Source organism: Dicentrarchus labrax, unplaced genomic scaffold (assembly GCF_905237075.1).
Source record: "Dicentrarchus labrax unplaced genomic scaffold, dlabrax2021, whole genome shotgun sequence".
Classification (NCBI taxonomy): domain Eukaryota; kingdom Metazoa; phylum Chordata; class Actinopteri; family Moronidae; genus Dicentrarchus; species Dicentrarchus labrax.
Genome location: NW_026136712.1, coordinates 12,687,794 through 12,704,247, shown reverse-complemented (window position 1 = coordinate 12,704,247; position 16,454 = coordinate 12,687,794). Strand labels below are relative to the sequence as shown.

The following is a 16,454-nucleotide window of genomic DNA, read 5'->3' as shown; positions in this document are numbered from 1 at the left end:
AACTTTTAAGGTGTAGTAGTGTAGTGTAGTAAACAGAGTAGATAAAATGTCTCATTTTGAATCCCTCCTCTCTGATTTCTCTTCTCCTTCCATTTCTTTACTTGTATGAACAACAGCAGTCTCCGCTGTCCTTGGGTATTTCATACCTTCTCTTCATCTCTCTCACTCTGTTTTTACGCATTCAGTCTTTTTCTCTTGACTGCGGACCTAAAATACCAGCTAGATGATGTGGCATGTGGAAAAAGTAGGATCGCTAATGTCTTTTCTGTCTTTTGCTACTCTTTATCTGTCCCTTCCAGAGCGTCAGCTGGCCAACAGTATGACCAGCAGCAGCAGTTCTATTCCTCCCAGTGTCAGTGGGATCAGTAAGGAGCTGGCAGAGGTGCGCCACCTTGTTCAGTTCCCAGAGGAGATCGCCTGTATCCTCACCGAGCAAGAGCAGCAGCTCTACCAACGGGTGGGAACACAAACACACATCTGGGTCAAAAAATGAAAGAATATTTTTTTTATTGTATTGTGTTTCTGTATTGCACAAGAGTTTCAAATTGGGTTGGATAAGGTTGGATAAAGACATAACGAGAAAATGACTAGCATGTCAAGAGAAAAGGTTTATTTCTAAGCTGGCAATAATAATAACTCACTCGTCTATCCCTTCAATACTGTGTCTGTCTGCAGGTCTTTCCCTTGGACTACCTCTGTTTCCTCACTCGAGACCTGGGCAGTCCAGAGTGTCAAACCAAACGACACCCAAACCTCAAGGCCTCGCTGTCTGTGCCCACCATGCCTACCCAGAGTGCTCAGCGAAGTAACGCTGTGGAGGACCTGGTAGCGCGCTTCAATGAGGTGAGGAGTCTGCTTATATAAAATTTATTTTTGTTTGAAAAATTACTTAAACAAGTAATCAATGAACACAAAGTTGCTGATTCATTTTCTGTGGATTGACTAATCAGTTAATTCATTATTGCTTTAGCTCTCCTTCAGACCTAAGATCTACATGTTTTACCCTGTTTGTGTTGTGACCTTTTGAAGTCAGTAAGCCTAATTCAACTTTAAGAGCTGTGATTCATCATAGTAACCTTGCACAGTCTACTACGGTATATCTCACAGGCTCACTTTTTACTACATGATGTAAATCTGGATGAGATCACTTGTGAATCTATGATAGCAATCTAAGTGGAATAGTTTCATGGTTTGACTCCTAAATGCTTTGAAAAACTTTTCAAACAAGACCATATAGAGATGTTATTCATGTTGGAAGAGGGCACTTGTCATCTATTGGGAAAATATTAATAAAAAAAACAGTGCTTCCTTCGATCGTGCCCTTTAGTGACCTCCCCTTAATGACATCTTCAGAGATTGCCATTTGACATGAAAGTTTGAAAAGCATAGCAGACCAGTAATTGTGTTTTCCTTCAGCTGGGCTTGCCTGGTTGTATTTGCTGTGCGAGTCATATCAACTTATCAGCTCATGACTGAAGCACACACTGTGTCCACACATGCATGCACACTCACAGCAATGTCTAAGCAACTTACACCGCTGAGGTTGCTCTTCCCTTGTGTCTTTTCTGGTGAGTGACATCGAGAATAAACAATCACAATGCCGTACTGCTGAGAAAGAGAGCGCGAGAGAGGGAGAGATTGATTGGAACTGATGATGTCATCTTTAGGTTGCATGCCTTTCACATCAGCTGGTTTTCATTTAAGTCGGCGGGAGCAGGGACACACAAAAAATAGTCTCCCAAATGTGTGTTGTAGCCATATATGGGCACAATGGAGTCGAATGACAACAGTGATTCTCCATCTGAAGACACTGATGAAGCCCTGAAGTGGCTTCAAATTGTGACAGATGAGATACCATCCGAGTATTCTGTCTTAGCTTAGAAAAAGGTTCTTCCATCTTTTTGAATGAACTTTTAGTTCTCCTTCACATTATAGGGAGTTGTTTCTTATTCTTTAACAACTCAAACAAACCATTATTGGCACTGTTACAAATCAAGATATGATTCATCAATGAATCCATTCATCCGGCAATAATGACAACAATTCATGTATTCTCAAATCTTTCAAATCTCTCTTCTCAAATGGGATGAATTTTTTGTATTCTGTTTGTGAACTGGTCTGGAACTTCTGATTCATTACATTAATTTTGCCCCCTACTGATACAACAACAACTACAATTAGTTGAGACAATAATCAGTATATTAATTGGTATTGACAATAATTTAGATGAAGTGCTAGTTACGATAACTTATTCTGGGTTGTGTTCTGTAATAGAAGATTTTTTTAGGTATTTAAAGTAACAATGTAGAAATACATTTTCACAGGTTAAATAAGATATGTTCCAAAAAAAAGATCTTAACTACAAGGAAAAAAGGTGACCATTATGTTGGTAATATTGAAGTCACCTTGATTAAGAACTGCCAACACTGCCCTGGGCTGGATCCACAGTTTTGAGATATTACATTTTTAGTCTTCACACTTGACAGACAACATTGTCTTGACATTTTCAAGCCATGTATGGGAGCGAAAGATTTTGCAGTTCAAAAAGGATAGCATGGCAAGAGAACTGTTGGATGCAGGGAAGGGCCAGCAGTTTGGGCCCCTTTGTGTCTGTCCGGACTGTTTAGCTTTGACAGGGTGAGTACAGTATGTGCTCATGGGTTGAGTTTGTAATAGTTCTCTGTCAACCTTGGTTATGTAATTCATGTATCAAGGAGAAACTGACCTTCATAATTCAACTAATAACACGCACCCAGATGGAGACAGACAGACGGACAGACAGATGGACACATACACAAACATCAAGGGGGATCAGCTTGTACCTAGCTCCGGTTCTCGCTCTATGTGTGTGCGCGCATGTGTTTGAATTTTTGTCAAGCTGCCATTGACAACGCTATATATGTAAGGGAGGCTCTTGTTTGAGGAAAGAAACTTTTTGCACAACTCCTGCTTTTCCTTGTATCTTGTTTGCTCTTTTCTGCTCTTCTGTGCCATTACACACTCTTCTCTATATATAGTACTTCTTCATATCTTGTCTTTTATCTCCCATTCACAACACTGAGGACACACTTTTGCTATCTGGAATATTAGAAGAGATGCCAGCTCTCTACACCACCTTGATCTGTGGTGATTCAAAAGCCACTTTGCAGGCTGTCAGAGGGGTTTAGATGGTGACTGTTACTCAAGCCAGCTGCCGACTAGAAGTGACTGATAGCAGATTTTCATGCAAGGTGCGCACATCCTGCACAGAGCAGGGGAGTAACAGATAAGCATATCTGAAGCTTTATTAGAGCGTGACGCTGCCTCCTTGCCAGCTCAGGAGAGATTTTTCTGAGAACAGTGACAAGTTAGAAAAGAATTTCTGTCGGTGATGAATAGAATCAGCTAATTACTTAATTACAGTGAGTTTGCAACGGCTAGATGAGGCTGTGCACTTTGTTATGATGCAATAGTGTTTGGAGAATTAATTAATTTTGTATGTTATTGTATGAATGTATTGGGAATGGTTAATTACAGTTATAGATGGTGATGATATTCAAGGATTTCTTGGGTGAATTGTCCCCTTTATGGATAGTGACAGTAAAGCTAGAGACAGGAAACATGGGGAGAGAGTAGGGGGTCTGACAGGAAGCGAAGTTCCCTGAGTGGAAACAACTTTACTTGGTATGCATCTCAATCACTACATTACCAGGAGTGTCTGATGCTCAAGGTTGTTCAAATTAATGATAAAACACTAAAACCTTTGCAAGTTAAGTAAGACTGTGAAAATAGTGGCTTTTACGTTTACATTCAAGTCACCTGGTTAGTTAATAACTGTGCTAGATAGCTGGATACCAACAGCAATGTGGCGCGATGATGTGCAACCCAAGATGCTCTTCTTATCTGATATTTACTGTAGTTCAAAGGCAAAAACATTAAAAGTACAGTTTAGAATGATGTGGTAATGTGGTAACATTTCCTTCCTGATGTATCATTTTAGTTTAGAAAAAAACAGTCTCACTACAGGATCTTTTTAGTATTTCCAGAATTAAAGGTGTTAAAATATACATTTTTTGGTGCATGTTAGCTTACCAGCTGAGGTTCAAAGTTCATTCTTTACCTCGATAACAACAGTTTAGAAAACATTCCCAACGTAAGAACCATTTAGTAGCTGTTCTGGCGCTTTCAATCATATCACTTGATCGTCATCAGCAGATGGAGATGGAACACTTAAAAAAGGAAATGTTAACATCTACGGTTCCATGATAAAAAGGAAAGTCGGCGATGTGAAGGTGTGCAACTTTAACTTAAGTGTTCTTTTTTCATGTTTCTCAGTTTGAGTAAATCAAAACATGACGTTAGTGAGGAGACAGTTAACTGCCTGAGATGGATTACATTTTCACAGTAACCTTCCCAACCCCCAGCCCTTCTTCGGCCCATGCTTCTATCACATAGGAATGCATAAATTGGTGCGCTTTCACTCGTATTCGATAGGGAGAAAATGTGAGACTTAACAAACCATAAAACTATTAAGTTAAGTGAGTTTGAAATTATGTCTGACAAATAGAATTTAGCACTTCATCAAAGACTGTAGATCATATGTTCATGAAGTAAGTTCTGTGTACGTACAAGCTCTTATCTAAGATGTGTGTATATACTGTGTGTTAAATTGTATATATGCTTGATATGTGAGTATTTATGGTCTCATACCTAGTGTATGTCAATGGGTCTGTATTCTGTAGATGGGCACGGGGGTTGGTTGCATGTATTATGTATAATTTCTGTGCTTGCTTGTGAATTAATCAAGTGAGGGGTCGGAGGTGACGTGAGGGAAAAAAAATCACATTTTACTAGTGGTTCATCACAACAAACAAAAATCTTTGAAACTCAGTACTTTGTTACATTTCGTGTGTGTGTGTGTGTGTGTGTGTGTGTGTGTGTGTGTGTGTGTGTGTGTGTGTGTGTGTGTGTGTGTGTGTGTGTGTGTGTGTGTGTGTGTGTGTGTGTGTGTGTGTGTGTGTGTGTGTGTAGCTTTATTTAGTCCCTGTGAAGTCAGTCTGTGGTGGGCTTTAAAGATCCTTACATAACCCAGTAATAGATCTCTGGGCCAGGGGGATGTTTTTACCGCCTGCAAAGGGGTTAGGGAGTTTCAGTGTGTGTGTTCTCTATGTTTGTGTGAATACATTCATGAGGCTCAAACACATAGAGACACTAGAAGAAGCAGCCAGATTGAAATCTGATCTTTTCCTGTATTGTATGTGTGTGCATGTCAGTGTTTCTATGTCATAGAGAATGTTAAAGGAAGCTGACCCTGATACATATCTGCTTCTTCCATCATGTCTTTTGTGCGTGCTAGAGGGCAGTCAGTGCAGAGACAGAGTGCAGTCAGTGCAGAGACAGAGTGCAGCTGATAGATATCTGATCGCATTCTTTCTTGAGTGTGTGTGTGTGGCCAGCTGCCGTAGTCCTGTGCATACATTACTGGACCACTTTAGACACAGCTTGCCATACCAGAATTTAAAGAGATGACACGAGCACAAGTAAGACCACACACAATACAGTTGTTTCATCTGACCGTCACTTGGCTATGGACCTCGTCTCCTGTTCACTGGGTTTTAACACACCTAGTAACAACCTTGTAGTAACACTAACACAATTTACAAATCATCCTGTGGTTTGGTACATGAAGTCAACCTTTATGTGGATTGTCTAATCAGAAATCTCTTATTTTCATGTAGTGACATGTAGCATATTGCACCAGTACTAAGGCTTAGAAGATATTTTATCACTGGAGAGGGCTAATTTTTTTCTGTTTAAATTCAAAATATTTTTATTTTAAATATTAAATATGGGTATGAATTAAAAATAACACATTTTAAAAAAATATGTCCTTCTACCAGGTACAACTTAACTGTGTTTCATGAATGATTACATCTTTACTCTAATTAGTTCTGGTGGAGAAGTACAGCCTTCAAGAGTATAGTTAGTTAGTTTATCATCTCTAATGTGATCTAACTTGTACCATTATATGTAAAACTCTGTATACAGGTGAGTTCATGGGTGACGTGGCTGATCCTGACAGCAGGATCCATGGAGGAGAAGAGAGAAGTTTTCTCCTACCTGGTCCATGTGGCCAAATGCTGTTGGAACATGGGAAACTACAACGGTGTCATGGAGTTCCTGGCTGGACTCAGGTTTTAAGACACACACAGACACTAACTCAAATACACTCACATACATTACACAGAGATGTGCATGTTTGTTTTGTTAAAAAAAAACTATACAACCACACAGAAAAAGGTTTTACCAACTGGAATTTGAGATTTTCTTTGACCTCCAGGTCCCGCAAGGTGCTGAAGATGTGGCAGTTCATGGACCAGTCAGACATTGAGACCATGAGGAGCCTTAAGGACGCCATGGCTCAGCACGAGTCTTCTTCTGAGTACAAGAAAGTTGTGACCAGAGCTCTCAATATTCCAGGATGCAAGGTAGGTTGCTGTTTATTCAGGTGAAGTTTGGGAATTTGTCCAAAATAACCCCTTTAAATCAGCATGTATTTGTTTCATGACTAATAATTCACATTATTTCTTTCTTATCTGACCAATGTGTTTTTCCTCACATCATAGGTGGTGCCATTCTGTGGGGTTTTTCTGAAGGAGCTGAGTGAGGCGTTGGATGGGACAGCAAGCATCATCAGCCTCAAACCTCCTCCAGATAATACAGAGGACTCAATAGAAGTACAGTAAACACCCACAAGCATCTAACCCTAACATACACACATCTCATAGAACTAATTTAAGCAGTAAGAATAATCCATCCTTCTTTGTTTGGTCCGTCCTCTCTCTAGTTTGTGTCTGACTACAGCGGCCAGCACAACTTCATGTCACGGTCTGGTCCAGATGGGCTACACGTCCCAGAAAAAGAAGCTACTGTCAGTAATATCCTCCAGATTATCAGGTACACTACATCCTTGAAAACGAAAAAATAGACTATCTTCTACTCACCTTTTATCAAATTTTTTTTTTTGGCATTTGACTCACCTCTGACTCTCCTCTTTCTGCTTCTCAGATCTTGTAATCGTAGTTTGGAGGCAGAGGATCCCGATGAGGCGTCCACTAGTCCCTCTTCTACTGGCCCGTCCCCTTCGTCCAGAAACAACTCCTTCAGGGACCGCTGTCGCAATCAGTCAGTCACCCCTTTTTTTTTTTTATATTTTGTTTATCCCAGTTCTTTCAGCGTGCAGCATCTTGTACTTAACAGCAACTCTGGGTCTCAAAAATGTGAGCATCGTGTTTAAGGATACCTTAGAAGAGTGAATGTTTTCTGTCGCAGGGTCTTGAAGCCATCCAGCTATAGGATGATCTGTGGGGGATGTTTTGCGAGTTGTGACTTAGCTTATGATTCATACAGTACAGTATCAAATGGCACATAGCATGTGACCCAGTCCATCAAGACACTGCGACATTATGTATCAGTTGATTGCATACTGTAGTTGTTGTCACTTTGTTCCCCTGGTGTTTAACTGAATTACTTCTTCATTCACTCACTTCTTCTATATTCTTTATTTTAATAATTATATACTTAGTCTCAATTTGTATAACACCATATTACTTTACAGACCACTGAAGTTGAATCTAAAGACACCCTTAACCTATTTAAAATGAGGCATTCCTTGAAGGCAGAAATATTCTCTTGTTTAGCATTATGACCCTTCCTGCCAAAGGTCTGTTTCCAAATTTGAGTTCTTTATTTCCCTGTTTGCTCACAGACAATGACTCATGGACAATGTAAAAGAAAATGGGTCTGTAATGTTCTGATTTACATCAGAACTATGAATACTGCCATACTGTGAATGATTGGTATGGCTGGTCTCTTACTTTCAATGCCAAAATACGCCTCTTGAGAAAATGGTCATAATATTGTCTAAACAATATAAAACATTGGTTTCCTTACATAATAGGAATGTGTATTCTGTACGGTCCATTAAAAGTACACATTGATATTTTACATTCACAGCACACCTTCTGGTGCCAGATGAACTGGATGTTTTCCAAACTCTTACTGAACAGTATATTGTCTTTCATAAACACCGGCACAAGATAATGGGTTTGTGAAGGAACACGTTTGCAGATTGTTACTGATATGAGGTGATGTTCACATAAACCCAAGTGTCACAGAAAAAACAGATAACAGGTTAGTTTCCTGTCAGGACAGGAAGGAACAGAGCTCTGGTACGTTTCAGCACACTGGTGGAAAGTGGCTAATGGCACAAGCTGGAATTTGGTCATGAAAATGTTGTTAGAAAGCATAATCATTTCAAGCTTGTTTGTATTAAGGGAACCTGGATTATCTTCCCTTTGTTTCTAGACAGTTTTCTCTGACTCTGATATATTATTTCATGTTAGAGCTCAGGAAAACAACTGTCTAAACAACTGTCTTTTTTTTGGCTTGGGTTATGGTGTTCATTTGTCTGTACTGGGATGCAGATAAATATTAACTTACTCAAAGAGGTTTAGAATCCAATTTTTTGTGTTCCTGATTTTTCTCACTGGCATCCTCTTTTTCCTCTTTTTCTTTTCTGTTCTGTGATCTTGTGTGGAAACCTTTCTGTACGCTCTTTATTCATCTCATTGCTCTCCCCCTTCTTTGTCCCCATCTCCCATTCTAGTTCACATTCATTTAGGATGCCACCAGAATCAAACCGTGTCTTGTAAGTGGTTAAAAGAGTGTCAGGCGTTTGAACATTAACATGGTTTCAGACGAAACTCTAGCGGTCAAGGAATGTGCAATGACAAGTGCATGATGCTTCTATGCTTGTTCAACCGATGCTCTACAGTACAGACACATTTTTTTTTTACTGTTTATCTTACTGTAGATGCAGGTAATTCCTTGTTGACTAGACCTCAATGCATTTTCTAAATAACTGCTTCTGATGCAGTAGTTCTATGAATTAACTTTGTAACTCAGCTACTAAATCTAGGTTAGGTAACTATTTTCTTTAACTTTTTCTCCTGTCCGTCTTCAGATTCATGGTAGGAGACTTGTCAGATTCAGAGGGCGACTTGTCGTCTGAACCGGTAAAGGAGGTGGAGTTTCAAGGCACTGAGGAGACACACAGAGCTTTCAGCCATGGCACTGAGCTCATCCCCTGGTAAGAAACACACACATACTCGCGCGCACACACACACACACACACACACACACACACACACACACACACACACACACACACACACACAAAGATAACTCAGCAGACAATCCATTCAATTTGTATTCTCTTTCTCTAGGTATGTGTTGTCGCTACAACCAGACGTTCACCAGTTTCTGCTGCAGGGGGCTACAGTGATCCACTATGACCAGGACAGCCACCTCACAGCTCGCTGTCTGCTGCGACTACAACCTGACAACACAACACTCACCTGGGGTAAATTATGACATAAAATGTGTCATTAAAAAAAAAATTAAATATAATTTAAAATACATGTGTATCTTTCTGCTGGGAACTGATTGTCATTAATTTTTTATTTAAAAAATGTTAATTCTAGAAGGACTGTGGGATTTGTTAAAGTGGATATGATAAAATTAACTTGCAACAACTGCTGAAAAGATTTACGTACACCAGTACATTTTAAGATGTTTATATGTCATGGAGACAAGCCCATTTCCTCTCTCATTATTACTCTTTAAACAAATGGAAAAAGTGCATCCATGATATAAAAAAATCATATTTCCTATGACATTATTATGTTTCAAACATGCATGTTTAGCCACAGTTAGTAAGTGTCATGACTTTATAACACACACAATTTAAACTGGTTGTAAGTTGCTCAATTTCCTATGCCTTTACTGCATTTCAAACATATCGTAAAAGTGTTGATTTATTGCAGGTAAGCCTCAGAGCGGAGGGGCTTCCCCCACAGATCCACCACTGGGATTAGGACAGACTGTAGTGGCTGGACTAGCAGAGGGCCTTTTGGACCTGGGTGTGGTGAAGGTTTGTTGAAAAATGTATTCAAGCAAAATATTGTAAGCTTAAGCTTTTTATTTAAATTTACATTCCATTCCAAATTGAGCTGCATTATTTCAAGTTTGGTCACAAAGTTTTCAAACATGCATTGCAAGAATATTCATTTATCTTGTATCTTGTGTATATACCAGTTTTGTGTTTTAAGCATTTAACAGTCACAAGTTAGAATGCACTTACAATAATATAATATTGTGTTTATTTGAATGTGCAGGCAGTGTTCCAAGGTCATCAGGGAGTCGATGTTCATGCTGTATGTTTGCAAAACAAGCTGAGCCAGATGACAGTGGAGGAGAATGGTCTCAGCCTCCTCTACGGTCTCAGTACCACCGACAACAGGTTAGTACCGCCATCACCCTGGTTTGAAATCCATATTTTGTACACTGGTGCATTGCTACACTGGTACATAGGTACAACACCTTGCTGTTTACTAAATAATTTAACTAATCTCCTAACTTCTGCCATTAGACTCCTGCACTTTGTGGCCCCCAACCACACGGCACAGATGCTCCATAAGGGCCTGTCAGAGTTGGTGAATGCAACCAGAAAATTAAAGAAGTTTCCTGACCAAAGGTTGCAGTGGCTGAGGAGGCAGTATGTCAGTTTGTATCAGGTAAACAATGTTTTAATTTTTTGTACACATGCCTTTTTTCCATAAGTGAGGATGTCCTTGCCTGTCTTCCTTCATGTCCATCTAATCCTCTGTACCTATGTGTTTATCTCTGTAAGGAGGATGGCAGGTATGAAGGTCCTACACTAGCCCATGCCATTGAGCTGTTTGGTGGGCGGAGGTGGAACATGGGTACAGGTGGAGTGGAAAAACCTGGCGGCCAGAAAAACAGCCCTCTCAACGATAAGACCAAGAAGAAGAAGAAGGTCCTTGTCAGGGTCAGTAAAAAAGTTCAATTTCATTATGTCACTGTGGCTCTCATAGTATGTCATATCTAGAACTCATTTAGCTGTCACTCTTATCAACAATGTGTGTTTACCTTGATACACCTACCAGCTCACACACTTAGTTTCTAATATTGAATAGTTACTTGTTTTTAACATAGCATGTGTGTTTACACACCCAACACAGGGAGACAGTGGGGATGCCACAGATGATGAGATGGTTTCCAGGAAAACACGGAGCTGCAAGGAGGGACTGTATCGAAATGGACCAGAGTCTGACAGCATTGACCAAGAAGATCCAGGTGACATTTAATGGAGCTATTAAGAATCAACAATTTTTACAGGGCATTAGGATCTTAACAGATAATTTCCTGTGATACTGTTTGATTTTTTTTTTTTTTCTACCCTCATTCCTCTTTGCCTCCACAGAGGACAGCTTCCCTGGACCATTCTCTCTCTCATCCAGCATGGCGGCGTCCAACCAGTCCCGCCCGCAATCCTCTCCGATCCTCTCAGGAACTGCTAAGTCACAGCCTGGGTATGACTATTACTGTATATGAAGACTGGAGGTGTGAAAGCCTTCACTTTCACTCAGGTTAATATATTTTCCCTTTTCTTTGTTGGTTGCAGGGCATGGAGCAGCAGGTCCTGGCACGGTCGAGGTAAAGGCTGTCTCAAAGGCTTCCAGAACCTCATGATTTCTGACAGCACGATGAGCTTCATTGAGTTTGTTGAGCTCTTCAAGTCCTTCAGGTAGATACCAAAAATTAGATACTGTTTTTTAACATTTTTAGCAGAGATTCGCATGAAATAAATATGCTTCTGTTTTATCTTGCCAAACTAAAACATTGATCAAACATATTTTCCTGGCCATATGTGATCATTCAACATTCATTAATGACCTGAAGCATTGATGTGTGTATACTGTACATGTTCCGTTCAGCCTTTTTGACTTCTTTATTTTCTTTTTATCCATAGCAGCTGAAGACAGTATGATAAAACAAATTCAACAAATTCTTTCCAAGGTTATCATGCCTACAACGTTTTCCAAGAATTCCTGTTTTTATAATATTTAGCTTCTATAATATTTTCCCCTGTCAAATGAAAGGAAACAATGTTTTGCCTTGATAAGCAGTGGATTATTGTCATACCAGCCCTCCTACATTTCTTAGATTGTAGTGTATCCTCTAATCTGCTGCCCAGCATTATGCTTTTTAAATTCCACTCTTGCTCAGCTATGCAGAGAAAGTGGAACTACAGTACTTCAACAGATCAGCCCCTCAAAAAAAAATTCTGCTTATTTTCCAAAGATGGTACCGGAGATGAATTGTATTTGGCCAATTGACCATTCTCTGTCCAGTGGCTAATTGTTTCACCTCCTACACATTCAGATTTAAGTTTCACACATAAATCTAACTCATGAATATTGAAAAAATTCTTCAGTCTTGCATCAGTTTGTTATCAAGAACAGTGAGAAGAGCTTGTAAAGGGATGTCTGCATTGAAACCAAATATTGCAACGTATAGAGGATATATGTTGAATGAAAGTCTATAAATGTCTTTTCATTCGGCCATGTAGATGTAGTTGAACGTATTTCAAGTTCAAGTACTCTGAAAAGATCACCTTAATTTAGGCTTCAAGAAAGCTTTTGGTGTGCTGATCTAACACAATGCTTCTGCACACATGCGTCTGTAGTGTAAAAATCTCCCAAATGGGGGCACCCGGTTAGCTCAGTGTGTAGAGCTAGCGACCCATGTACGGAGTTGCTGCATCACCCCGGGTTCGAATCCGACCTGCGACCCTTTGCTGCGTGTTATCCCCTCTCTCTCTACCCACCTTTCCTGACATATCATGTCACAATATGCCAATAAAAGGCCAGAAAATATATATATTCTGTTATTCCTCCACAGTATCCGAAGCAGGAAGGACCTGAAAGAGCTGTTTGACACCTTTGCCGTCCCCTGCAGCCGTTCAAGTCCAGAGTCTGCTCCTCTCTACACCAACCTCAGGATAGACGACAAAGACTCAGGGCTACAGCCGGACCTCGGTAAAAGATCAAACAATAAGATTCATTTATATATTGTCAGCCCTCCCTCTCGCCTAACCTCATCCTCTCCTTCCCAGACTTGTTAACCCGCAACGGCTCTGATCTTGGCCTGTTTATCCGAACGAGGCAGCAGATGTCTGACAACCAGAAGCAGATCTCAGACGCCATTGCAGCAGCCAGCATTGTGACCAATGGGACAGGAGTGGAAAACGCATCACTAGGCGTCTTGGGATTGGCTATTCCTCAGCTCAATGACTTTCTCATTAATTGCCAGAGAGAGCACCTCAGCTATGATGAGATTCTTAGCATTATACAGGTAGGAGTCTGGAGCCGGGAAGGACAGTGATTAAAAAGTGTTTTTAACATGAACTGGATGGTGGAGATGGAGGACATATAATGTAGCAAAATGAATAGAAAAAGAATAAAGGAAACCTGAGACATGAGGAAGGAAAATTAACTTTCGATCAATAATGGTAATTCATTATTTCTTGCTTTTCTCTTGCAGAAATTTGAGCCCTCATCAAGCATGAGACAAATGGGTTGGATGTCATTTGAAGCCTTTGCAAGGTACAGTAAAAATATTCACAAATACTATTTATAATCAGCCTTGTGTCTTGTTATCTAACCATCCCAATCTCCACACCAGGTTCCTGATGGATAAGGAAAACTTTGCTTCCCGTATTGAGGAATCCCAGATTAACCCGGAGGAGCTGCAGTATCCTCTGTCCTACTACTACATTGAGTCTTCTCACAACACCTATCTGACTGGACACCAGCTCAAAGGAGAGTCCTCTGTTGAGCTTTACAGTCAGGTCAGTGAGCCACCTGTCAACCTACTAAACAACTTCTGTGACCCATAGCTCCTATTCTGTATGTTTGTGTCTGATCATTATGTCATTGTTCACCAGGTGCTGCTGCAAGGCTGCAGGAGCGTCGAATTGGACTGTTGGGATGGTGACGACGGCATGCCAGTCATTTACCACGGACACACACTCACCACTAAGATTCCCTTTAAGGTTAGATATGCATTGGAATAATCTAATCAGTCACTGGCTCACCTTGCTTTCTGCTCCAATACGTCCTTGCATGGTTTATGTAATCAGAGTTCAACTAATCAGAGCCCTCAAACACCGTATTTTATTTGATGTTGTATGTAAGGGCTGATTCAGTAGATGTCATTAGTTTTGGTTTTCATAGAGATTTATTGTCCCTTGTTTAAGTTGGAGTGCTGTTTCTAAGAATTGAATCTCTCCCATGTTCCTCTAGGATGTGGTGGAAGCAGTTAACCGGTCTGCATTCGTCAATTCTGACATGCCCGTCATCCTGTCCATAGAGAACCACTGCTCCCTCCCACAGCAGCGCAAGATGGCTGAAATCTTCAAGGTATGACAGCAGCTACAAGATGGCTGAAATTTAGACATTGCATGAATATACAAGATATGACTTCACTTATCATCTATAGTCATCTATAGTATACTATTTTTTCCATGTGTGGTTTATTTGTTTCTGATGTTATAGACTGAAAACTTTAGTTTATATAAGCACACATGCTCCTTTTTCAGCAATTCCATGCTTTATATTTCACAATTTACATGCACCTACACCTTCAAGTAGTGAAGTTTCTAGTACAACCACACGTTTTCCTCAGTGGGATTTCGAGTAAGGGTAGTACTCCACTGATTAGTTTTTCCAGATTTTCTCAGCTGCCGTGGGCATTTGAACTGGCAGACTTCCAGCCAGAGGCTTGCTTTTCTAATCTCCAGGCTACAACTGTCCCTTTCTTCTTCTTTTTTAAGTTATACTCTAAAGGCCACTCATATTTGGGCATGACAGATACATCATGGAATATCATCTTACTTTTATCTAACAAAACTTCCCAGCATCCGTATCCTCCCTAGAGACTGACTTCTGAGTGGCTTGATAAAGAAAACTCTTTCATGTTTAGATAGCTCTGTGCTTGTTTATTTGAAATGTTGTTTTGTGTTGATAAAAGCAGTTTGATTTTCCTCTCCTCCTCTCACTTGACATTACATTTTAGTCACATTATTGGACGCGTTTTATTGACGTCTGTCACGTTTGAATATTTATTCATTAGACGGTGTTTGGGGAACGTCTCGTAACACGCTTCCTCTTTGAAAGTGACTTCAGCGATGACCCGCACCTGCCGTCGCCGCTGCAGCTACGGGGGAGGATCCTCCTGAAGAACAAGAAGCTCAAAGCCCACCAGGCACCAGTGGACATACTCAAACAGAAGGTTTTTAGAAGAAAGCAAGACATCCTGTCCAAACATACACATATAAAAACATGTAAATAATTTATATTTCATATAAGTCATCCTTCAAATGGCTTTCCAGGTAGCATTAGTGCATTTAATATTCAACACTGTTTGTTAGAGTGCTGTCACACATAAATAATAGATGTTAATGTTTCCATCACACCATTTTCTGTCAGTTTACCTAGCACACATAATGTGCTTCAGTATACACACTTTAATCTCTGCAGATAAGAGCTTGTATATTTACAGGTAATGGGCAGATATAGATCTGAAGTCAGATACAGGTATATCTTTGTAAACATGAGTTCTTCTCACACACAGTTTTTTACTACATGCACTTACTCCCAGGTTGTAACACTTATATTATGTTATAATATTTTCACCCTTTCACAGGCTCACCAGCTGGCCCACATGCAAGCCCAGGCTAGCAATGGGGCACCAGGGGTTACTTCGCCTGGCAACCACACCAATGAGGAAGAGGAAGAGGAAGAAGACGAGTACGACTATGACTATGAATCTTTATCAGATGGTAAGGAGAACTGCAAGGAGAAGAAAACACTTCAAGTGCACAAAACTGACAAAAAAAAACTGAACTGACCTACAATATTCTCAATATAAAATAGCACATAAATTATATGTTGATTCTTATGTTGTAAGCCTTGAATCCGTTTCTGTTTACACCTTTATTCTGTCCCTGTTTTTTTTAACTCTTGAGTCTCTATTTCTGTTCACATTCTGTTCTCACTCCTTTCCTTTCTTATTTTATCTCGCCTGTTTTCCACTTAGCTGATGTCCTCACAGCCTCTACTGCCTCATATGGCCTGGAAGGTAAATGCACGGCTCTGATGCGTCACTCTATGTACCAGTGTTTCCATCTAATTTTGTTTTGCGGTGGTAGCCAGTGGTCTTTCGCTGATTCCCTTTGACCAGCATTATTAGTATCTTAAAATGGCTCCTTAAAATGCTACATTTGAATACAGATCCTACAGTTGAGTTTTAAGGGGAAATTGTGGGATCCCTTTTGCAAATTATGGTATCTTTTCTTGCTGTGTTTGTCTACCACTGCAAAACAACTACAGAGGAAACACTAGTATGTAGTCGTGCACTAGTGATCTGCATCATTGCTGGAGACTGATTCCTGTGTGTGCCCGCATACTGTGATAGCTGCTAGCTTTCTGCTGTTTCTGGGTGTCAGGTCTGTGCTGTAGCTATCTGTCTATCTGCATGGTAAGCAG

General features: G+C 40.2%; 1 protein-coding gene across 6 annotated transcripts in view; it reads left to right on the top strand.

The window, feature by feature from the left end:
• The window catches only part of plce1 (phospholipase C, epsilon 1), an 81,353-nt gene that overhangs the window by 49,589 nt on the left and 15,310 nt on the right, over positions 1-16,454 (top strand). For 5 of the 6 annotated variants that reach the window (XM_051418145.1, XM_051418142.1, XM_051418144.1 and 2 more), the window contains 25 exons: positions 300-457; positions 676-843; positions 6,028-6,173; positions 6,320-6,467; positions 6,606-6,716; positions 6,827-6,936; positions 7,048-7,164; positions 9,005-9,130; positions 9,267-9,403; positions 9,867-9,973; positions 10,218-10,342; positions 10,472-10,616; positions 10,733-10,891; positions 11,085-11,199; positions 11,327-11,435; positions 11,528-11,650; positions 12,808-12,944; positions 13,022-13,260; positions 13,450-13,511; positions 13,591-13,756; positions 13,853-13,960; positions 14,211-14,327; positions 15,040-15,198; positions 15,613-15,748; positions 16,006-16,047. In XM_051418145.1, the coding sequence (XP_051274105.1) occupies positions 300-457; positions 676-843; positions 6,028-6,173; positions 6,320-6,467; positions 6,606-6,716; positions 6,827-6,936; positions 7,048-7,164; positions 9,005-9,130; positions 9,267-9,403; positions 9,867-9,973; positions 10,218-10,342; positions 10,472-10,616; positions 10,733-10,891; positions 11,085-11,199; positions 11,327-11,435; positions 11,528-11,650; positions 12,808-12,944; positions 13,022-13,260; positions 13,450-13,511; positions 13,591-13,756; positions 13,853-13,960; positions 14,211-14,327; positions 15,040-15,198; positions 15,613-15,748; positions 16,006-16,047 (3,270 nt within the window). The remainder of the gene's footprint in view (positions 1-299; positions 458-675; positions 844-6,027; positions 6,174-6,319; positions 6,468-6,605; positions 6,717-6,826; positions 6,937-7,047; positions 7,165-9,004; positions 9,131-9,266; positions 9,404-9,866; positions 9,974-10,217; positions 10,343-10,471; positions 10,617-10,732; positions 10,892-11,084; positions 11,200-11,326; positions 11,436-11,527; positions 11,651-12,807; positions 12,945-13,021; positions 13,261-13,449; positions 13,512-13,590; positions 13,757-13,852; positions 13,961-14,210; positions 14,328-15,039; positions 15,199-15,612; positions 15,749-16,005; positions 16,048-16,454) is intronic. The other variant, XM_051418146.1, reaches the window with a different exon arrangement.